Source organism: Haliotis asinina, chromosome 1 (assembly GCF_037392515.1).
Source record: "Haliotis asinina isolate JCU_RB_2024 chromosome 1, JCU_Hal_asi_v2, whole genome shotgun sequence".
In the NCBI taxonomy this organism is placed as follows: domain Eukaryota; kingdom Metazoa; phylum Mollusca; class Gastropoda; order Lepetellida; family Haliotidae; genus Haliotis; species Haliotis asinina.
In genome coordinates, this window is record NC_090280.1 from 66,111,006 (window position 1) to 66,136,470 (window position 25,465).

At 40.6% G+C, this 25,465-nt stretch overlaps 2 protein-coding genes across 2 annotated transcripts; one reads left to right on the forward strand and one right to left on the reverse strand.

The window, feature by feature from the left end:
* Positions 1–2,821: 2,821 nt before the first annotated feature.
* On the reverse strand, positions 2,822–4,834 carry LOC137282103 (ATP-sensitive inward rectifier potassium channel 11-like). The gene is made up of 2 exons (XM_067813836.1): positions 3,499–4,834; positions 2,822–3,085 (listed from the first exon to the last, which is right to left on the reverse strand). Exons 1-2 carry the CDS (start codon positions 4,767–4,769, stop codon positions 3,061–3,063), a joined length of 1,296 nt encoding a protein of 431 aa, XP_067669937.1. The 5' UTR covers positions 4,770–4,834; the 3' UTR covers positions 2,822–3,060.
* A 5,550-nt stretch (positions 4,835–10,384) lies between these two features.
* Positions 10,385–12,866, forward strand: LOC137282112 (G protein-activated inward rectifier potassium channel 2-like). Its single transcript, XM_067813844.1, has 2 exons — positions 10,385–11,786; positions 12,532–12,866. The coding sequence occupies exon 1, from the start codon at positions 10,491–10,493 to the stop codon at positions 11,784–11,786; it is 1,296 nt and encodes a 431-aa protein (XP_067669945.1). The 5' UTR covers positions 10,385–10,490; the 3' UTR covers positions 12,532–12,866.
* Positions 12,867–25,465: the final 12,599 nt, after the last annotated feature.

A 25,465-nucleotide genomic window follows, 5' to 3' on the forward strand; every position in this document is an offset into this window, starting at 1 on the left:
TTCACATTGCCTTATACTGTCCCATTAATAGCGCTGGCGGGCGGACGGAGGAAGATAAAAAAAGGCAAAGAAAAAACAACAAATAAAATAATGATGATGATAAATGCCATCCAATATTCAAATATGAATGTATACTCACCAAATGCAGGAACAAAGACAATATAGTTTTCCTCTAAATTCCACATCAACGTATGTGTATGTTCACTGGTCTGTCCATTCGCAGACTAGGCTGTAAGAGGCTGGAGTCTTTGTGATTTTTGCCACAGAAAATTTATGATTTCTGACAGAGTCTTTGCAATGATATGTGTTATGATATGACAAAATGGTAATTATAGCTTTATTCTGTGGTATCAAAGAGAGCAATATTTCGATATCATCTTGCAGGTATAAAATCTACGTATATAGCAATAGCATAGACATACATTTTATCATAATTTGCAATGAATGTCGCAAAAATCACAAGGATTCCACTCTCACTGTAACCAAGGTCCCAACCAGTGATACACGATATCGTTTAGTTGACCAGCATGTATGCGCGTGAAAGTGCGAACTCCTAACATTGTCGGATCGTAAATAATAGTGGATGGCCATCTTAAGTCGTGACAGGGAGTAAAGATGCAAGTGTTGCTTCAGGCCGAACTTGAGGCTGAAGGTTCGTTTTTCGTCTTCGTTTTTCAATGAAATTTAATACATTTTAAGCTCATTTATACATTTTTTTTATTGTGATGAGGCATTTTTTCAATAGGCGTTTTTCAACCTGTGGAACACCCGCGTAACACTAACAACCCTGTGGAATATCCGTGCAGCACTAACATCCTGTGGAACACCCGTGTAACACTAACGTACACTTGGAACACCCGTGTAACACTAACATCCCTGTAAAGCACCCGTGCAACACTAATATGCTTGTGGAGCTCCCGTATAGCATTAACGTCATTAAGCAGCTCCTGTGTAACACTAACATCCCTGTGCAGCACCCGTGTAACACTAACATACCTGTGGAACATCCTTCTAACACTAACATCCCTGTGGAACACCCGTGTAACACTAACGTCCCTGTGGAGCAACCGTGTAACACTAACATATCTGTGGAACACCCGTGTAACACTAACATCCCTGTGGAACACCCGTGTAACACTAACGTCCCTGTGGAGCAACCGTGTATCACTAACGTCCCTGTGGAGCAACCGTGTATCACTAACATCACTATGGAACACCCGTGTAACACTAATATCCCTGTGGGACTCTAATGTAACACAACCATTGTCATTGGTCAAATCCAAATTTTCACATTTGTGGCTTGTGATTTTGCCCAGCAATTTGCGATAGACCTTAGCGTGCTTAACAGAGTGAAGTGTTCTTTTCAACAGTTATAAAAACACATTTCTCAACACCCTTGATCAGAACAATATGACATACTCCAGCGGCATCGCAGACTTATGTCGGTTAAATTGTGACCGTATACCATTGCTGGTATTGGCAGAGCACAGTCAAAGCTCCGTGCCGTACACCATCCAATAAAGATTATGAATACACAAGTTAGAATGTGGTCAAATGCATCACGTTAAATATGGGATTACACTTTCTGAGTATAGTACGTACTGTAGTATTTTTGTTCCGGGATTCGAACCCACATCCTCAGAGTCAGGCACCTAATCGCCAGCACACAAAGTCAGCCGCCTAGCCCACTTAGCCACTGCGGCTTCACACTGAAGTTGGAAAACTGATAGTCCAGACCATGGACTCCCTCTGTGTCCACTGTGATTAGTGTGAATTAGCTTTCGGCCATGGGTGTTGTGTCAATCGGGCCCCCAAAGTGCTAAAATCTGTGCTTAACTTATGTAACATCTGACCACTTTTTGAAGTGCAGAGCTTTCGCAGACAAGATCCGTGCCAATTTACACTTATCAGAGGTATATAAAGTACGTAATCCATTGTGTCACGTTTTGTGGAAATGTAGTGGCAGCGTGGGTTAGACGGCTGACATTGTGAGGTTGCTATTATGAATAGATCCCTGACTGTGAGGGTGTGGGTTCGAATCCCCGATGGGACCCAAGTACATGTACTTCTGTACTTTATTGAGAAAATGCAATGTAATATGTCTTAAATCCCCAATTCCTGGACAATGTGGGAGGATCAGCTACGATATATCATTATATCATAGTGACATCATAAGATTCCGTGTCCATGGTGAACTTGTTCGATAATTACTATCGGGGGCCAAGGCGGCCAACTCGTGTGAAGCGCCATGAATTACTGTGCAGAGTTGATGATAATAAGAGTAATGGATTCATATATCCACCAACAGGTGCTCACTGGCGCTTTGACAAAATCAGAAAAATTCAAGGACATAGTTGGCAGTTGTTTTAGGTTTCCATGAAGGCGTTAGTACGTAGGCAGTTACGTTCATTACTTAATCATCGTAAGTAATGTAGTGGCTAAAGCAGTCGTTTGCAAGGCCAGGTTTAAATTACACAAAAAGATATATGAAGCCCATTTATGGCGTTCCCTTCGGTTTATGCAAATTCGCTAATAGTTGCGTAAAATCGCTGTAACCTATTGGTCCTGTATTAGGTGAAAACAGCCTACACTTCCGCTTTCCTACAATAGCCCCTATATTACCGTCTACATTATCAATAACTCTAGTCAAGTGCACACCACCTATGAGAGTTATGTTACTTTTGCTGTTCCTCATATAATTCTGGTCAGATAGAGATGAAGTGACGTCACCTCACTCATCTTGAATCCCTTCCCTAACTTCCAGTATACACGCAACAGTCAGGATGCAGCTCACACATGAATTTATTCAATAACGGTAGATATGTATGAACACCATCTGAGACATAAACAAAGGCATACGATATATGTATACATACAATGGGTGCTAAGTATATTTACAATAAATATATTGATTGAACGACCTCATCTTCTCAACATAGAATGCCAAGTTCCGTGGTCCTGGAAACTATGTACGCATTGATTTAACGTTTACAGTGTATGAAATGTACTTTGAATAAAACGAACACTGTGCGAAATAGCGGATTTCTCTAGTATTGCCCTCTATAAGCTCGCTGTTGACTGGCGTCTGAAATAAGACAAAAACATATGAAGGACACGCATACTTGTTAGTGTAAAAGATATAACACAGTCTTACTGAAGGAGGTATCCTTACTCCCATTGTCCTCGCACGGCACCGTTACAGCGTGATTCTATATATGTACTTACTGATGTTAAGACAAACATGTTATTTACCGTCGATTATTGTAGATCAGTTGTTGGAATTCGTTTTAAAAATACAACTGGGCCCCCATTACACAGCTGATTCCCCCATCTGTACTGACCACCTACCAAACTGTTCCGCAAACAAATGATATGAAGACAGCGAGGCATTGCTTAAAATGAATACATACTACTTGAACGTACGTCAGTTAAAGATTGGTTTGTTAAAATGTGCATGACACACCACTTAAAGATTTGATGAAGAAGATGTGCAGGTACCTGGTTTTGTCGCAGTCGTTGTCGTCGCTATGAGACTCTGACGCCGTGCCATAGGAGTCGATGGACGCTACAGATATCGAGTCGATGTCGTCAGTCTCGCTTTGGGCTCGTCTTTTTCCGCTGTCCCCTTTCTCGAGATTCTTGAAAATGCCTGTACCTTTGTACAAAAGTTTAGCTTCTTTGGCACTACACTTCGGAGTCTTACTTGGGACCACGTTGTCGAAGCGGACAAAGTCAATGCACCATGAGTTGCTTCGTTCATCGTATTCTTCAATCTTGGCAAACCTGTGACCCCAGAGAATCTCAGAAGCTGAGTACGAGGTCCGTGACTGTACCAGCTCTCCTGTTGTCTCGATAGTCCCTTCCAGGAAGAAGACAATTTCGAACTTGTCCAGAAACAAGTCCTCGGGTCTGACACTCCACAACGGGCTGTCTTCAGTGATCCTGTGAGACAGCACCATGGGCCAAATGAGGAAGATTTTGTCTTTAATGCCGTGCGATTTAAGCTCGATATTGTGCTGGAACAAAGGATACACGTACTTCTCTTTGCATATGTGCTTCTGGACAACCATTCCATACACACTAGCGTCGATGAGATGGGTCTTACTTCTGATATCGCCCACACGCACCTGGAGACACATCACCCCGTCTTCCTGACAGACGCATACGCTTCTGCTGAACATGATTGTCTGGCATCTGTTCTTCGGCCGGGCAATCTTCACAAACACCATGCCGAGTATGACGGCCTCCAGGAGGACGCCAAGGGTCATTTGCAAGAACACGAGGGGAATGTTGGCGACCCCACACTCTGGGGACGGGTACAGCGTTCCATACCCAACTGTCGACTGGGTTTCGATTGAAAATAAGAGACTGTCCCAGAAAGACGTGACTTTCATAAAACATGGCACCCACTGTGGGTTGTGGAGGTTATGGAAATCACCGTGCACGTACCCTAACAGCCAGTATAGAATGGCAAACGTTAGATATGACGCTAGGAAACCGCCAAACAGAACTAAGAATGCATACCGCCATTTTAGATCAAGTAAGCTATTGTATAAGTCTTTCACATAATGTAGTCCCTTATTTTTGATGCCTCTGTAAGCAACGTTGCTCTTCCCTTCCTTCCGCACCAACGACCGTCGTGGTTGGTACCTCCTCTTCACCCTCTTTCCTGGCGAAGACGACGACGTAGACGGGCGCAGTTTTTCAAACTTGTACTCTTCCCATCGCGGGTGGTCTTGAAACATATGAAGATTGTCGTTGGTTGCCATTACGGGTGTGGATGACTAAATCTCGGCTATTAGGCTGCCTTCTCTCGTGCGATCACCACCTCGATATGATGTCTGAGCAGGCAGACGCTCCCTAAAGTGTCAGCCCCGATCGCCAGAAGCAGACGATCGCGAGAAGCGGTGTGATTGGCTGAAAGGGCTCGTCCATACATATGGGTTAATTATGAGGGAGATACGTAACAATAGGAACTTCTCCCTGTCATATGGTGTCCTCGCATGACACGGGGCGATTGATCATCCAGATGACAGCCTTCTTAAAGAGTCGCAAATGCCCCCGGCAGTTGCCTGGTAAAATACAAAGAATATGCCAAAAACATGCATGACACATCAACTGCCACATAACCTCAGATGTTACTATACCGCAATAAAAAGTCTTGTTTTTGATATTTCAACCTTTTTAGTGACATTTTTCCCACTACGTTTCAACTTGATGTGCGAGTTTTGTGTCAGAATATCCTTTGAGGGAGCTATTCCTCATTGTATTCTCTATATCTAGTATTTGATACACGTGGTATATTCATAGAGATACCGTTAACTAATATAAAGATCGGGCAGTCTATTTATTGTCAGTACTTTACTTTGATATTACGTATATAATAACTACTTTTCATAACGTGTACATTTAATTTCGTAAAGTATCCGTTTGACAATTGACAATAATGGACATTATTATGTTGCAGTAATATTTTGAATAAAGTTTAATTATGTGGATGTATACGCGATCCAAGTCTATAAGTCTGGACAAAATATCATACGATGTGTCATGACAAAAGGTGTATATGATTACAGCAAACGCATAACTGATGCTATTAGTAACTCATTCCAGACATGTAGAACTTACAGTGCATCAGGCATGATGTTATGTCCAAAAGTGCCATGGCAACCTCGCAACTCCCAGTGCTACTTGTGAGGTCTAGTAAAATATGGCACAGTAGCTGAACTGAGTGAATACAGTCAGGATATGTCACACGAGGTGAACTGATTGATTACAATTAGAACAGGTCACACGAGTTGAACTGACTGATTACAGTTAGAACAGCTCACACGAGGTGAACTAACTGATTACAATGAGAATAGGTCACATAAAGTGAACTGACTGATTACAATGAGAATAGGTCACACAAGCTGAAGTGACTGATTACAATGAGAATAGGCCACATGAGGTGAATTGGCCAATGATCGTATCGAATGTGACATGTACTTGTTGCGTGCTGCCAGCCAGGTTACTGCCGTTTAAGAGTCCCCTTTCGCAGGCCGATTTGATTTTACTTGAAGACTGAATACTGTGGAGAAAAAAACACCATTGCCCACAAAATTGGCTGTTCAAACCACTCTGTTACTTTGTCATTTGTCCTATTTTGACAGGACTTGACAGATGGGTTCTATTTTTAAGCTAATTCGTGTGATACACCCCTTGTCATACCTCCCGGGTTCAGTGTGTTGAAGATGATATAGGTACCCCGTCACACTGGCTCGGTAAAACGCATCCTCACAGAGCCACACTTGGGCTATTGAATATCATGAAAATGTAATGAAACATCTTAAGATCATAACAACTTTAACAAAGTGTTAAAATCTTAAACTGAATGGGTAATATGAGACATAATACTAAATAGTTCATTTCGGGGACATACACTTTGCAGAACATTTTGGGTCAGTAAGGAACGATGTGTTAGATAAAATGTCCAGATAAAATATAGTGATTGCTAACCAACATTTGTCACACAGTACATCTATGGTTTTAGCACTTCGGGATGCTAAGGTAATGGAGTAGTGTCTTAGTGCACGTGTTATGTGTGCATGATAAGAGGGTACGGATACAGCAGACGGGTACGGAGTGGTGCTTCTAAGTGATTATTAATTTGTATACCTATATACGTTTTCGCAATAACCTTCTGCTAATATTAGGATGTATGACACGTTGTAAAACACGTTATACCAAGTCGTATAAAGTATAGTTTAAGTAAGGGAATATCCCCATAACATAAGTCTGAATATAATTTTTTTTCTTTTTTCCTTTTATTAATTATCGCTCGTGACTCAAGCAAGTATGTAATTATGTAGTGAGTGAGTGTTGTTTTACACCTCTTTTAGAAATATTCCAGAAATATCTAGCAAAAGTTTATTCCACCGCTGCTGTAATTGTATAGCAGTTTTCATGTTATCACATGCTAATATAAACAGTGTATATTTGTGCTACAAAATGTAAAGTAGCATGGTTTGTTGGTAATGGGTTAGTTACTCATGTTGGATCGTATACACATCCTATGACGACAAATTCCTCACGTTCAACCAGCCTGATGGCGAGGCTCCCCTTAAGTCGTCAGTACCGCTGTCAAAGGTTAACATGGGTTGAGACAGTTAATACAGACGATCGATGTCGACCCTTACTGCACTCATAATGTACTTTAGCTGTGACTATGTACTGATCCACCATACTGTCCCACATCTGATGACCTCTAATACAGCCGTTGTTCAAGTCGTCATAACCGTCTACTGAAGTGCCATGATGATTTGGCCTCCACGGAATACAGAATATCACAGATCATTTACTATCGAATACTACCAAATCTGTATTTTGTAAATGTAGCTACGTAAGTCAAAGAGGTCGAAATTAAGAATGAGTCAACTTCAGTGCCTTGACAGATAATAATATTTACTTCTATGGTTACGAGTTCCTAACTGTCAGTCTGATCGTTTGTTGTACTCAAGGATATATTATTTGTAATCAAGGTGGTGTTAACAGTTTTTCCATGTATTCCTTATGAACAGTCTGTCAGCTGCTACCACATAGCAGTCGATGTAACTTTTGAGTACATGAACTGGAGAGGTATATGTACATGAATTGGTGAAGTCGTATTGTAGAATCTGATTTCACGGGGACGAAGTTAGGTGACAGAGTAGGATTTTGATTTGCAAGGTGCCTTGTAGGGGCTAATCTGAAAACCGCCAGCAAATATGATCCACATATCTTATTTGTTCCCTTTTGCATATACAGGCATCAATATTCATTAGTGAGTAAACATATTCCAGCAATATCACGACGGGAACACCAGAAATGGGCTTCGCACATGGTACCCATGTGCGGAATAGAACCTGGGTCTTCAGCGTGACGAGCGAACGCTTTAACCACTAGGCTACTCCACCGCCCCCAATATCTGTTATCAGTTGCCTTGACCATATATCATTTATATTTATCTTCGGGGGTGCAGATCTTTATACTGATCAGCGTGGGACGAATGTGCATGTATTTGTTTACTTTAGACGACTTGAATGTTTAAAAGAGTATGGATTCAAATGTCTCCAACATAGATTTTTTTATTTAATGAACACGTAACTTATAATCTAGTTTGATAAGTGAATGGAAGGTTTGAAACTCCTCTCTAGTACTTTGACACGACAGCAAGGCAGTGTTCAGTGGAACGTTGGGCGAGCACCCATCCCACTGACCCAGTATGTGCTTTCCTTATCAGACAACAATGTGCTGTATTTCTTCCAAACATAAAATATATCGATAATTATGATACAAGCTTCCGAAAATAACAGAACACTGAATATTATTTGAACTGTGAATCATCAGTGCCTTTTGTCTTAAAGATACCGTTAGATAAAGAAAGTAATTACATTAAGATTATATAAAACTGCCATTAATTACAAGCCTGTCCAGAACAATGGTGTGTTAGCCGATGACAGTGTAATCCATCATCCTATCAACGTATTGTTTTTTTCTGTGGCCCCGGGGTCCCCCTCGCCCTTGGTGCGTCCGTCTGACGTCATCAAAGAATTGATGGCTTAAGACAGTGTGAGGTATGACAGTCGAAGCATCATTGTTGTTTATTCGGGTATTGTTCGTGAGACGTTCGTCGTACAGGCAGACAGTGTCAGATTTATTATCTATAACAAGGCGATGTGACGTGTGACTGACTTTGTCCGTGGAACTGTTTCACCCTTGGGAAAAAACCTGAGTTACTTTAAGACGTTTGAAAAATATCGCGTTGTAAAACAGAAGGAACTGAAATGTTTTGAAATATCTCAGACGACTCTCTGACTGAACATGGGAATATATTGATGCAAGGCATATTTAATGTCATGTATCAACGGTACTTGGACACGTCACAAAACGTCCATGTGATTTCAATAATAATATAAATGTGCACATTTATAATTCGCAAAATCCACGCCCATGATCAGCCCACTACATTATCATTTGTGACAATGGATCAGTTGACACTCGATTTTCATGTTCAACTCCCTGGGGAATATAACTAAATTATACATTATAACGAAATGATATACTACAGAATAGGATTTACCATATGGCATACTGTGATATATATGATATGTTACCACCGTTAGTGTCGCTATAAGACATGTAACCAGTTTGCCACTAATGTAAGATTTACAGTCGCTAAATGTAATATTAGTTATGGATACACATACATTGTTATTAACACTGCTGTTAGGGGAGCTGCAGTCACTGCCTGGTATATCTACAAGTAAATGAGAGAGGCGGGGAGAGACAGAGATTTGGTTTATTAATGTCATAGTGATAAAAGTACATGCGATAATTAATTAATCGATGAACAACTGCTGCTGGGAATATTAATACAACAGGTTATCACAACATCGTCAGGCAACCGCTCATTATGTACAAAACCTTGCCCCCATGGTACGCTTGCTTTCATCTTCTTTTGAGATAAAGATTGTGGGTTTTAGTACTTCTGTAACAATACTGGGCTAGACAAGTTGAAAAAACCATTCAGATGATCTACAATTATTTAAAACCGGCTCATATGTCTTGGAATATGGAAACCATATATGCTTCGGTAAAATATATGCGACGGAGTTAAGGAAACAATTGCATTGGGGCGAAGGCCACTCATTTGCCCTCAAGAAAATATGACACTGGGAACTAACAGTTGTTATGTTTCATCAGACATGGTGCGATTCACTAAACTAAGAACGTACAATCACACAAAGACGATTACACAACCCTTAGAATCGGTTTAAGTTGAAAGCTGATGAAATGAACAATAATAAATCTTTGTTTATTAAGGAAGGGTCTCTGGATATTTATTTCACCATGCCTGGGCAGCGAATTGCAACATTTATATACGTATGGTATCTATAGGAAGTTCCTTTTGGGTGAGAAGAGTGAACGTCCCGAACAACAAAGACTTATTGGCTCTGAAGGGATCTAGTTCAGATGGGGGCTACACTTCAAACCCCATAACCGATATTTGGATTCCCATGAAACTTTCTCATTACAAAGGAAGGCCAGAACATTCTGTCACGTTATGTTTTATGTTCTCAATCTATCACAATTCGTGTCGGAATCGGCTAAGTATAAGACATAGGTATGGCAGCAGACGACAGTCAGTGAAGCTTGAAGTGCTATAACCCCTACCCGAGGCTATCACTGACAGGGAGTTCATCAGTCATAGGCGTCATTGTTCTTCCCTATGAATGATACGTTCAGTGTATTGGTGACGAGCTGGACAAGCCCCGCCCCCTTTTGTCACGAGAAGGGTCTATAGGGTCGCGTCCTCAATTCACCCAGCATATCTTCCAGCGTGCTTCAACCTTCAGCCACGAGATCTGGACATTGTGGCGGTGTCCATCTGAGGTGTGACAGTAGTTAGAACCGGTGAACCCTAGACAGTAAGCAGACATTCTTGCTGTGACATATTATCATTGGCTAACATGAATTCGGAGGAATCGGCAGCAAGTATTTTCATGTTTACTGAACGAAAGCCGGCACCACCGCCTCGAAGTGCCTTCGTGGAATTCTTCAGGAGCAAAATTCTATGCCGGAAGGATGACCCTGAAGAAGAGCGTAAAGCCTTACTGAAGAAAGAAGGAGGGTATAGGATCACGTACACGGGACTAAGCGAACATCGGAGGAAATATGTGGCTGATATTTACATCACGCTCATCGACCTGGAATGGAGGTATGCTATTGCGGTACTGTTCAACGTCTTCCTGGTGACGTACTTGGTGTTTGCGTTCTTCTGGTGGCTCATGGCCTACAACAATGACGACTTTGCTAACCTGGACAATCCGGATCACGTGCCATGTCTGCTCGGCGTCAAGTCGTTTGCTGGCGCGGTTCTGTTCTCCATTGAAACGCAGACGACAATTGGATACGGGTATGCCTACCCGAACGCACACTGTGCCGGAACATTACCCTTGATCTATCTGCAAGTCACACTGGGTTTTTTTTTAGAGACAGTGCTCCTTGGCTTCATCTTTGTGAAAATAGCCCGCCCTAAATATCGTGCCAATACCATAATTTTTAGCAAAAACGCTGTAGTGTGCCAGGAAAACGGTCAGCTCTGTTTGCAGATCAGAGTGGGAGATTTAAGGAAAACACATCTTGTGGACGCTCACCTTACTGCCATCATGGTTCGCAAGAAAACGACAGAAGAAGGCGCTGTGTACCCACTGTTTCAGTACGAGGTCGAGATGGAGGCGAATGGAATGGGCGACAGAATCTTCCTCCTCTGGCCCCTCATCATCACCCATAAGATCGACGAGAACAGTCCCTTTTGGGACATCAAGCCAGCCGATCTGTGTTCGGAGAAGTACGAGCTACTGATCTTCCTGGAGGGAACCGTGGAAGCTACCGGGGAGGTATGTCAAGCCAGGACCTCATATGGGCCTAAGGAAATCCTTTGGGGACACAGATTCGAGAGAGTGGAAGAATACGATCTGGGTATGAAAAGATGGCATATTGACTTCAGTGGCTTTGACGACGTTGTTTATTGTCAGAACCTACGTCACAGCGCAAAGGAACTCTCTCAGTACGCCGGCAGCACCCAGAAACTTGATACAACAGGGATCTCCAAACGTAAGTCCACAGAACGACCTGTCCCCAGCCCTCTCTCCCTCAACACCGGCGTCCGGTACGACATGACCAATCTGAATGGTGCCCAGAATATGGTAGAAAGCAGCAGTGGAGCAGCCCTTCTCACCAACGAAGATGAGACATCAACTTAGGTGAATATTTCTATATTACTGCCTGGTGAGTGAGTGAGTGAGTGGGTGAGTAGGGTTTTACGCCACTTTTAGCAATATTCCAGCGACATCACGTCGAAGAACACTAGAAGAAATCGGCTTCACACACTGAACCCATGTGGGGAATCGACCCCCCAGGGCTTCGGTTATTACTATTTAGAGTAAGTGGGTGGGTGGGTGGGTGGGTGGATGAAGTGATCTATAAGTAAGCAGTATACCATACGGTCGGCGAAGTGATCGAGTCTGGAATCTAAAATATAGACGTCACCATGGCATGAGCAGTCTATGTTTGGTAGACATGGAGCTCACGTGGGTAGAGTACCGATTTGTGTTTGGTAGACATGGAGTCCACGTGGGTAGAGTACCGGTTTGTGTTTGGTAGATATGGAGTCCACGTGGGTAGGATACTGATCTATATGGCTATCACGACAGTGGTGTCATTATACCTCCTTGGGAGAATTTGATGCGAACATTTCATCTTGGTGTATGCTACAAACAATAATGCCGAATGTAAAGGAAGCATATGTCACTAAATTACCATGATGTTTCTTATCATCTGTATTATGCTACTACGTGTGAATGTACATACATATATCAGTGATGATTAATGAACGCATTGCATCATTAAATCTAATAACGAATTTGAAAATGCTTTTATGTCTAATTAATGTCTTGCACAGTGTCATACACTCTATTAAGGTGTCATAATTTCTTCTTCACCTTCCAGAATTGCTTCAGTAGCTGCTCGTATGGACTTGTGACTTGATGTCAGGCAGCGGACTAATTTCCTGTAGCCACGGGCACTTCGTCACTGACAAGGTCGGATGACATAAGGGAGATCTTAAAACAATGATCTGCACGCCATGAAATGACACATGAAGCTCCTTATGTCATATGATAGGCACCGATTCAAACGGCACAAACTAGAGCATTGATTGATCTGTTTTTTATTTATATTTTCCATGATGTAAATATTTTGAATGTACATTTTTTAATCATGTGATGAGAGAAATGTCTCACTGCCTTTGTAATTCACAACCCACATTTGTAAATAGACTTATAATAATGTGTCATCATCTTTTCATTGTTTAAATAAATATCATGATCTTGATAACGTTTCTGTGTTTTATTAACATATCTGAATGGTAACTGAGAGTGAGTGAGTGAGTGAGTGAGTGAGTGAGTGAGTGAGTGAGTGAGTTTCTTATGCCGCTTTTAGCAACATTTATGCAACATGAGGGCGGGGTCACTAGAAATGGGCTTCACACATTGTGTCCATGTGGTGACTCGAACCCGAAATGGTAACACGTCTTTACGCAACCACACACTCACGTGTATACAAAAGAGACGTCACTAAGTCACTGACGTGAATTATTTGCTTTAGCGCTAATTTACATATAATACATGGTGCTTTCCTTGTTCATGAAAATAGGCGAAAAGCTTTGCTAGTTATGAAAGAAGATGAAAATCAGACGCTCATCTCAATACTGCAGTTCGAACAGTACTATTATCAATGAGCGAACGTGTGGTCAAAACATGGAGTATTGCCTAGGGTTATTTCCTAAACCGCAATTTGACATTTCCACTGGGCGAGAAGTGTCTCTGAAGCAACTAGTCAGTGTTCCGTCTGATCAACTGAATTACATAGTTAGACCATAACACACGCAACAGTCTAGGTATACTTTCTGTGAGACGAGTTGAGATGAGACGTTAGACTAGCAACTTGTTGTACATTATATACAGCAAAACACTTTGACACTCTGCGTTTGATTATTGTTACAGACGAGTAGCACGCTATTTTCCCCGTGTAAGCCTGCTAGGTTGCAAACCTTTATATTTAGATGGTACTGAGGTTTTGCCAAACCTTTTTAGCAACAATCATGTGTAACCCTGGACTTCTCCTGATAGTGGTGGCTACGACCTTGTGTTAAAATTCTTTTTTCATAGTTTTTACACATTTATTGCATACAACAAGAAACAACATGAACACCGTCCTTCCATAATTTAGATATCCTGAACCGCAGTGTAACGGACATAATAGAGTTTTCCATGTACATATAATACCACACCAAAAGACATAGAATAAGTGAATTTAAGGATATTACTTATAAGACACAGAAGAACCTACCGTCTCGGATTCGCGGAAGCATGACTTCATGTTTTTGTTCACAAAAAGTTTCCAATTAAAGGGAGCAATGGGGTAGCTAAGTAGATATATGTTCAAATAGTTGAAATTGCATTTTGTGACAAACACCTTTGGGTCACTTTGCCGTTGATTCTTATGCGAAGTTTTAGTAAAAAAATCGAGAAAACCATTGTAAAATACCTTTGAAATCTATTGTTTTTAGTCTTGGAATAAACTGGAAAGACACAGTATCGACCATCATGCCGTCACGCTTCTAACGCGAAGGGTGTTTATAGTTATCAAATCCCCTGAACAACAAACTAATTAGAACACTAAATAGACATGTGTAACCTAAACCTTTTCTAACATTGTACTTACTGCCATCCTACTTGTACTAACTGACCGAATATTCAGAAATACAAAACACTGTCAACTGCCATGAAGTGTTTCATGTTCCAACAGACCCGTGAAGATCCACTTTAGAATTGATCTTCAAGCAACCCATGCTTGTCGTAACAGGCGACTAACGGGATCAAGTGGTCAGGCTAGCTGACTTGGCTGACACATGTCATCGTTCCCCAGTTGCGTAGATCGAAGCTGAAGCTGTTGGTCACTGGATTGTCTGAATTCAGACTCGATTATGTACAGACCGTCGCTTATATTATAACAGGGATATTGCTGAGTGTGGCGTAAAACTAAACTCACCCATGTTTCACCATGTACTGTTTTCACCTGCATGGTGTCAATTGCAGTGAAAATTGCTGGAACATCGATCACCCTACTTTGAGGAAGATGATGTTAACAGTCTCAATAGTGGCCCCAGCGCTTCATTTTCTTCTTGTTACACGAATGTACAGAACTAGCTCTGTGACCTGCATAATGCGAACAAACAAGAAATTGCTGAACAAAGAAAGTGTGTGAATATCCAATGCCGTTTCTTCGTAAGTGGTCAGATGTGACATATGTTGGGATTACACTTTCTCAGGACCCGTGAAGATCCAGGTTTAAATGGGGCTTCAGCAACCCACGCTTGCTACAAAATGCGGGTATGCTTGTGGTAAGAGGCGACTAACGGGATCGGGTGGTCATGCTCTCTGATTTGGTAGACACATGTCTTGGGTTCCCAATAGCGCAGATCGATGCTCCTGTTTTTGTACACTTGATTGTCTAGTCCAGACTCGATTATTTACAGACCTCGACCATATAACTGGATTATTATTCCCCTTTTCGTGATGCCATCCACTATTATCTCAGACCAAGCTAAAGTGCTTAAAATTGCCTTTCAAAATAGGCTTCATCGTAAATGTTGCCATTTTTCACACTATACAAAATCGCGATTCAAAGCGTTATTTGCTGTATGTTTTGAAATGTGAAAATCGGACAATTGCTGGGAGTATTGAATTTCAAAAATACTATAGTAATGATCACTGATATCAGGTTTTCATGTAACCAGTAATGATAATTCTGAAACGTCGCCGATGAACCCAGAATCGGTTGGGATGTTTACGAAAATACACTTACACGAACGCCGAAGTGAACTTTGCGCCATATTGAATTGTGTTTACAAAATCACGTTTCGATAAGGCCGATATTGAAACGCCAATTACACCACGTATGTTTCATATTCGGCTGTGACAAATGCATCATTGCATTCCCCCCACAAATTAGAATCAAATTACAAATGGTCTTTGTCACCAATACCAACTGTCTTGATAAAACGAAAGATACATAGTATGAAAACGAACGCTGTGCTCGAAACACAGCGCTTGTTTCAAATGTAAACAAAGAAAAAATCCGATTTTACACTGCGTTGCATTTTAGGAAAATTTCCAACATCCAGCCGTGTAATGTTTGTTTACAATGGCTCAATACGCTTAGAATACTCAGGGGAACAGCATCGTAGTAAGAAATAGCAAATTAAATAGAGGTACGATGCAATCATTTTATAATTCATAAGAAACTGTCAAACTTTTAGTGCATCGTGACTCCATGACTGACGCAAAATCACGCAGAACGACAACGGTACTTATCGGCATTTCTGGCTTCTTCCGTCATTTACTATGTAAACGATAAAAACATATAACAATATACAGATAGTCAGAATAATTCTGATTACTTACATCTCACATTTATGTACAAAACATCCCTGAATGAAGGAAAAAGTCCTCGCAAAATCCCGTGTACCCTTGTCAGCGAAGCCGCCATTTTGAAAGAAATCGGTCATCGGTAGTGATGTCACACGTCAACATTGTTACACATATTAGGCAATTTCTTTGGGGTGAAGGTCGGTTGAACAAGAGTAAACACAATGCCCATACCATTCCGATTTTTTTTATTGTCATGTATATTTTGCGTATCGTTCAGATATTTTTTCATGAAACTGATTTCAGTATCTACATATATCCATGTTCAACACAATATCACATGTGGATATAAGGTATGCCTTTTTATTCTTTGAAAGCCTCTGATCGTTTGAATAATATTTACATGGGAAATTGACTTAGTAAGTGTACTATACCACATTTCAAGCCTCTACACAAGTGTTGGAAGATCACACGTAGCCATTACTGCAACATGTACTTGATGTACCGGTGATATACAATATTCAATACGTTGGGACAAATATTGCAGTTTCATATGAACAGGTTAATAATCATAATAATAATCTAACTCAAACAATATTTATACGCAAATTGTTAAAAATGTATAAACCAGGTCGTGTCTTAATTTGGACAAGCCTTACGTCCATATTCTAATACTTCTGTACTGAAAAAGCGATCTCTTCGTACCTTTCTTTGCATACTTATGAAGTGAAATAATTTCATAATTATAAGAAGAAAAGCATATTTTCCAAATGAACATTCAGTGAATATTCAGGTGTTGTGGAATTTTCATTTACGCTAAATTGATGCTAGACAGGTGCGCGTGTTGCTCACAATAAGATGTGTAGTAAAACCGTGTAATTGTTGATATATTCAGGACACTATTTCAGTGGTAAAACCACTCATTTTATATTTTTTTCGCTAAAAGGTGTTGAATTCTGACACAGAAACCGAGATCTTTTACACATTGAGTGGAAATTAGGTTTGATATATATACTAATCAGCAACCAGAGTCGTCTTTTTCCGACGTCACAAAGTGCACAAAACATGCCGTGACGTCAACTAAAATGTCGCATTATTTTCGGTTATTTCATTACATTTGAAAATGTGGCTGTTAGTCCGTTAATAATGATGCAAAATTAATAAAAATACATCCACACAAACAGAAGAATATGGGAATCTAAGAACTAAATTCTGTATTGGATAGGTCCATCCAAATCGCTATTACCTGCTTTTTGATGTAGTACATTGGCATCTTTTATTACAAATTTTGAAATTACCAAAAGGTATCTTCTTACATTTGGGAACTTTGTATTGGAATCGTTTGGTTCAATGTGAACAAAACATCACGAAAATATACTGTCCGTATCCACGGCAAATTCTCTCCATGTGATCTGAGTATTTACCTAATCTAAACCATAGCATAACCCTGCTCAACGTCCTGAAAGTGCACTACTGCCATCGAACGTGAACTGAGTCACCCGTGCAAGTTGTTGAAATAGGGTTTGAAACGTGTCTTAGCAATACCCCCAGCTGCATGACAACACTTCTGTAACTGTGTTTACAAGGAGACGTAATCGAAATTAATGTGATAATGGTGACCATTTGGCCATCAACTCACAAAATGAGTTGTGTCACTGTGATAGGATATCTTACTGTCATCTGAACTTTCCCATCAATCATCAACGTGGATATTTCTGAAGCAGTTTAATTTTTTCCGGGTCTCGTCATTAGATTCGAACTTCAGACATTCTGATATTAGGTCGGACACTCCAGACTCAGTATGTTGACTACACAAGTAGCACAAACCATCTGGAGCACTAGAAGACGTTATGTGCAATGCATGCCAGTTAAACCCTCTTCCATGACGTGTATGTAGTAACTAGGCTGTATTCAATGCCCATGACGTGTATGTAGTAACTAGGCTGTATTCAATGCCCATGACGTGTATGTAGTAACTAGGCTGTATTCAATGCCCATGACGTGTATGTAGTAACTAGGCTGTATTCAATGCCCATGACGTGTATGTAGTAACTAGGCTGTATTCAATGCCCATGACGTGCATGTAGTAACTAGGCTCTGTTCAATGCCCATGACGTGTATGTAGTAACTAGGCTGTATTCAATGCCCATGACGTGTATGTAGTAACTAGGCTGTATTCAATGCCCATGACGTGTATGTAGTAACTAGGCTGTATTCAATGCCCATGACGTGTATGTAGTAACTAGGCTGTATTCAATGCCCATGACGTGTATGTAGTAACTAGGCTGTATTCAATGCCCATGACGTGTAAGTAGTAACTAGGCTGTGTTCAATGCCCATGACGTGTATGTAGTAACTAGGCTGTATTCAATGCCCATGACGTGTATGTAGTAACTAGGCTCTGTTCAATGCCCATGACGTGCATGTAGTAACTAGGCTGTATTCAATGCCCATGACGTGTATGTAGTAACTAGGCTGTATTCAATGCCCATGACGTGTATGTAGTAACTAGGCTGTATTCAATGCCCATGACGTGTATGTAGTAACTAGGCTGTATTCAATGCCCATGACGTGTAAGTAGTAACTAGGCTGTGTTCAATGCCCATGACGTGTATGTAGTAACTAGGCTGTATTCAATGCCCATGACGTGTATGTAGTGACTAGGCTGTATTCAATGCCCATGACGTGTATGTAGTAACTAGGCTGTATTCAATGCCCATGACGTGTATGTAGTGACTAGGCTGTATGTAACTAGGCTGTATTCAATGCCCATGACGTGTATGTAGTAACTAGGCTGTGTTCAATGCCCATGACGTGTATGTAGTAACTAGGCTGTATTCAATGCCCATGACGTGTATGTAGTAACTAGGCTGTATTCAATGCCCATGACGTGTATGTAGTGACTAGGCTGTATGTAACTAGGCTGTATTCAATGCACATGACGTGTATGTAGTAACTAGGCTGTGTTCAATGCCCATGACGTGTATGTAGTAACTAGGCTGTATTCAATGCCCATGACGTGTATGTAGTAACTAGGCTGTATTCAATGCCCATGACGTGTATGTAGTGACTAGGCTGTATTCAATGCCCATGACGTGTATGTAGTAACTAGGCTGTATTCAATGCCCATGACGTGTATGTAGTAACTAGGCTGTATTCAATGCCCATGACGTGTATGTAGTAACTAGGCTGTATTCAATGCCCATGACGTGTATGTAGTGACTAGGCTGTATTCAATGCCCATGACGTGTATGTAGTAACTAGGCTGTATTCAATGCCCATGACGTGCATGTAGTAACTAGGTTGTATTCAATGCCCATGACGTGTATGTAGTAACTAGGCTGTATTCAATGCCCATGACGTGCATGTAGTGACTAGGCTGTATTCAATGCCCATGACGTGTATGTAGTAACTAGGCTGTATTCAATGCCCATGACGTGTATGTAGTGACTAGGCTGTATTCAATGCCCATGACGTGCATGTAGTGACTAGGCTGTATTCAATGCCCATGACGTGTATGTAGTAACTAGGCTGTATGTAACTAGGCTGTATTCAATGCCCATGACCAACATGCAAGTAATGTTCAACTGACACTAAAACAGTTTCTAGTGTTTGTAGGTGCTGCGAGCTCAGACCTCGTAGTCAACATATGGTACTCATTTAATTTGGAAACATATCACAGCAAATAAATGAGTCTGAATCTCTCTGGGATCTTCAAGGGAGGTTCCCAGGTAGCTCAAACTTGAAATTCATTGGAATTAAGGGGATTATGGCTGTTGGCTTATAGACTCAATATACAATTAATTTCGTTCGCTTTGTGTTTTTAAACTGTTTCAACACTATCCTTTAATGAACTGTGTTCACATTCTTTCATTGTGAGGATATAAATCAGCATTGTGTGGGCCATCATTTACCATAGCTTATGCTAACGATTTGGTCACTTTTGTACCTCATCATAAAGGTGGACTGCTACTCCATGCTGGGTTGTGAGTACATAAAAACAGTTACAAGGAGACTATATACTACAGATGTAGGAAACATACCTGCGTCCTGATACTTTGAACACTAAGAATGATATCCTTGTAAAGTTCCATAGCCACCAGCCAAACTACCTGACTCCAGATAGTCACTAATTGCTACATTGGAAGAAGAAAGACCGAGAAGTCACATCCATTCCTACCATCTATACTGAAGAATTACAGGTGATGTATGAACAGTTGCAAAAAATAGTTCCGTGTTCCACAAACACATTATTTTCAGCACGGTCAGTGCTGGTGAAGGAAGGTCCGAGCAGTTGGCTTACAGACGACGTCCCAGCATTACGCCGATGTCCATAGGTTCGTCAAGAGAGCTGACCTCTTTAGTTGAGGACGTGTGGTTTGAATCCCTAAACGACGCTCCAACACAAATTGTCTCTGTCAGAAGGTTTGCTAAATTGGTACCTGAGCTGTGGCTGGAGAATCAGTTATTGAGGAAGGTGTAGAACTATTTCGAGACTGGGGGTCCACAAATCACAAACCACACTGAAGGGTGGTGACACCGTAGGATGAATAAGATCGGTGGCCATGTTCTTGTCGATTTTGCAACGAGGACAGTTCTATGTAGAGGCAAAATTATTCAGCTGAACGTAAATGGTGTTATGGTAGTCCTAGGGGAGAATCTCAAAAGGGGCCTAGAAATAGGATTTCGTAGCCTCCCCAGTACTGATTTGGTTTGACACTATTTTCATTTAGTATAATGTCTTGGGCTCACTAAAAGGCCTTTAATACTTTCAGATTGTGGATTTTTTTTCACAGACTATTTTAGGTGGCGGGGGTCTGTGAGCATTTTCATGACATTTGGTTTGCTGCCCGACAACATCTCAAAGTTAATCATGAATAGTTTTACTACTATCAATCTGATCACTTTCATTTTGACTTTTGTATATTGCTAAAGGATGTAGAAGTTGTTTGACATATTTATGCTTTTGAAAATGGTCAAAATGGCCGCCATTTTGGCCGCCATCTTGAATATTCATGTGTTGCCTTCTCGACAGTTAAATTAACATAAAAATTACCACCGAATGTGTCCATTTACATCCACTGTTGATACTTTTGACACTTGTCTCTTCTAGAGTGGTGACAAAACAAGTAATTGTGTATGGTCATGTCGTGGTAGTATAATGTTTTACAGCTTATTCTTTGAGACAGGGGATTTTAGCGATTCTCCGACTTTTCATGGAAATGTGTTGTGGTGATTTATTTATTGAAACTTTACATTATTCTTGTGACTAGAATCAGCTGTTTTTGTTTCCTGTTAACTTCTAGAGAAGCAGGATGTTATCTGAAATTATTTCATATTACCCAGAATTCAAAATTGCTGCCAAGATGGCCGCCATTGCAGTTTTACTACTTATACATAGCAGAGGACTGAGTTTGTAAACAAGTAAGTATGTGAACAAACAATTTATTTGATGTCAAATGTTTTATACAGTATCGGAAAAGAACTAAATTTCAATAGTATGGTTTATGAAAGCGTCATTTGCCTAAAATAGTTGATGAAATAACATCATCCAAAGTGTTAGAAAACTATGCTTCACGGCCGATAACTGCGTCCAAGCTCTGGCTGAACAGGGTCGGGGAAGCAGGGGTACAGCTGCCCCCTATAATTTTTTTTACAGGTTACTTTTTATGCATAAACGTATTGATCTAACATTCGTTTAATGTTGATAGTGCTCCCTTAAATGAGAAATGATAAATTCGGTCCTGTTGTAGCCATTCAAAGGGGTCGGTCAGATAACTCTTAATCACTTTTGATACATTCAGAAGTTTACAACTCTCCTCTTCACTTTCCTTCATATCAAATGTTACATCGTGTCACAACTGGAGTCATCTACAAGCCAAAGCTGTTCGGGCAACAATCACCTGTCATACAAAAAGACACGTCTCTGTGCACACTAAATCAGTTCATCTGCATTGACATAGATCTCTCTGCTGGCAGTTCAACCAATCCACGGGAATCTCTTGACATCAGAATACCAGAAAAGGGATAAGCTGACCATCATAAATGACCATGGCCAATTGGTGAAGGAATCTTCATGACTTGTTGTATCCACACATGCACATGGTAGTTAACTCGCTCAATAAGACGTTTTAGACTGTTGGATGTTGGTGGGAGTTTTTGTCAATACTTTATCTACAAGCTTCACTAGATTATGTGTTAGATACATAGCATTAGAAACCTGTCCATATGATGTAAAGACTGTTTCGTGAACATTAAAATTGTGACCCATTTGTCGTTTTGAGCTTCTCAACCCTGGGCTTTACAGACTTTTGGGGAATCAATGTAGAAGAGGAGATTTTCAGTTTCAGGTTCAATCGATGTAAAGGTGGCTGAAAGTTTGTCTTGGAAGAGTTCAGCTGACTACATATGATATTAACCCTTTTGCTCTGTTCAACATGCAAGAAGCTGTGAATTATATCCCTTGGGACAACGACTCCTCTTGCAATGTTCATACAGACATGGCACATCATTAATTTGGAAGCTGAATAGATTTTCCATCAATCCTGATTAGCACATTGACATTTCTGGTGTTCCTTTCACAATGGCTCATTCAGATGGAACATCAAGAAAAAACATCAAAACATCAAATGCGGTTTTTAAGAGGAACTTTAAATGGGAGTGTATGGTCCTTCATTGCATGCTGGCAGAGGAGAGAATGCGTGTTGGCTCCTCATATAGTTAAATGGAATGGCAAAATTGCATATGTGCAGAAAGGGAACTGCTTCAAAATTTGGAGACTTGGCTGATATGCATTGAGGTAAATTCGGAATCGAACTGACTGCATTAAAGTTGATGCTGTTTGGGACAGGTATGCCAGGCAAGAGTCGTTCAAAGTAGGGGAGCGAATCAAAGATGATCGTCAATGGCACAAGAAGTCAGAATTGTTGATAACAACACATGACTACTACCAAGACATTGGGACAAATCAGCGGTCCTCTCAACAAGTCTAGTCTTGTCGCACATACGAACGAACGATGAAGTTCTGTTGGTCCGGCCATACTACCTGTTGGTAGGCCCGAGGCACACCAAAGCACATTTGTAGTTCCTAGGACGCACTGTGATTGTACATACCTAATTCCATTTATGTGCTTGTATATACATCTTACCTCTCTGGCTTCATGTATACCTATATATATTCTGCAATGTTACCTATGCTCATTATCCACCTGACGAAGGGGCAAGAATTAGCCTTGAAACGTCGTGTTAAAAAGAATTAAAGAAATTGTCATCCATAATAGTGTCTTGTTTTACCTCACCAACTTCTAAATGCCTTTGAAGAATTTCGCACTGACCTGTCTTAACAATAACTGTAAAATGAGATTGAACGGGACAGAAGGTGTAATAATTATATAAATTACGATGGTCGTTTGATGATAAATATTTGTCAGTATGTCTACCTCATCTGTGCACAATCCCCTGACAGTTGGTATAACCAGGGCTGGGAAGAAATGCACCTTCACCCCAGTTCAAACCTTTCTGTAGTCAGTTTATATCTGTACTGAATTAGACCTACCACGATCTTAACATGCACATGTCCTGGTTTGATTTCTGTAAGTGCCCAGTCCATCCTTATTTCCGTTGTCAGTTTCTAGATGGAAACATCGACATCACCATGCCTCCATAGAAAAATGAGGGTGGACCAAGAAAGAAATCTTATTTAATGAAGGGGTGATGCATTCACGAATTTCATCAAACGTGGGTGGGGTGATTCTCAAGAAATTGTAGGACTCATGATCATCAAAACTGAGACAAGTGTCTCAGTTGATGAAATGTTCCACAGCTGTTGGTCTCTCAGGTTCAAGCCAGTTTCTCACCCAACAACTTCTTGTTCGTTTCTCCTTTCTTGCTCTACCAACCCATTGTACTCTTCTTCTACCTCCAATAAAAAATGCAGGAAATAAGCATTCAGCATGCCAACAGCTGCAAATTTGTTCATGTTTCACAGGCAGAAATATTTATCCCAAATGGAGAACATGTTAACAACGCATGCCTGCATACCCTACCATGTCATATCGTAATGAGACCTGTGAAAGTCCCGGCGTGGAATTGGCCTTCAGCAACCCATGCTTGCCATAAAAGGCGACTATGCTTGTCATACGAGGCGACTAACGGGATCGGGTGATCAGGCTCGCTGACTTAGTTGACACATGTCATCGGTTCCCAACTGTGCAGATCGATGCTCCTGTCGTTGATCACTGGATTGTCTGGTCCAGACTCGATTATTTACAGACCGTCACCATATAGCTTGAATATTGCTGAGCTCGGCGTAAAACTAAACTCACTCACTCCTATCGTAATGCACATAGTGTTGACATAGTAACACCTGTGTGAGACCTACATAAACGCACAACGAATAGAACTTGATTAGAATCCAATGCGTTCTTGCAGAACCGAGTAGAAATGTACTACAAACTTCTTAAGAACAATTCATTTGGTTTTGAGAATATTTGCACGGAATACCAAAGTAACTAAGAACATAATGCCGTCGAGTTTCGTCTGGTTGCAAACGGGGCTGACCTGGTGGAAAGTGTGTACAAATGTATTGCATCTGATGTCCAACTATATTATGTCTGCACACATCCCCATTAAGTTTGAAGTACGGCGATTCCGTTCGTCATATGGTAATCTGTGTTATCACTCTGTCCCATTTTAGAATGTCCCATGTAGGACATTAGACAATGGGAATTGTCTTACTAAAGTCATCTGAAACTCACCAACGACATTCACACAATTAGGTGGCAATCAGGATTTGTCGGTCATTATATCTTGTAGACAGTTTGAATATAAAACCATCCCATATCAAATCTTCATTACACCTGGCAGCGTGTCAAACAGGTCAAAATGCTTCAGTGTAATATCAATCAGAGAATGTCAGAGAATGTTCCAGATTATATACGCATACAACGTGGCCATCAAATCAAACGTCCAGAATAGCTGAGAGAGTGAGTGAGTGAGTGAAGCGTTTTGACAATTAGTGAAGGTTGGATCCCCCAAAATCTTAGTTTTAAAGCCATTCTTAACGATTCTCACGTTCAGTGAAGTCCTATATTATTATGTCCTCATTTTGTGCAGTTGATGCAGTCTACCGAATATGCCCTTCCCTGAAACAACACACAAGAAAGGTCATTAAAACATTGGAATTTCACAAGAATATCTTTAAATTTTAAGGGAATAAATCGGATTTGATTCAATTATATAAAACATGTATTAATTCATATGTTCTATTGTCTGCAACCAGATCTTAATACACGCATAGGCAATGTACGATTATTCAAAACCAGATTTAATCCATAAATGTACAATCTACGATCATTTAGATTATAATCTGAATAAACAGATTACAATCTCCGATTATATAAAACCAGATCTAATGTTTAAACTACAATGTACGATGACTGGAAGATGAATCC

Bases quoted from the DNA above. Each gene is read 5' to 3' on its own strand.
- LOC137282112 (XM_067813844.1), top strand. From the start codon at position 10,491: ATGAATTCGGAGGAATCGGCAGCAAGTATTTTCATGTTTACTGAACGA.
- LOC137282103 (XM_067813836.1), bottom strand. From the start codon at position 4,769: ATGGCAACCAACGACAATCTTCATATGTTTCAAGACCACCCGCGATGG. The intron at 3,086-3,498 runs GTACCTGCACAT...GTCTTATTTCAG, and splicing joins AACGACTGCGACAAAACCAG to ACGCCAGTCAACAGCGAGCT.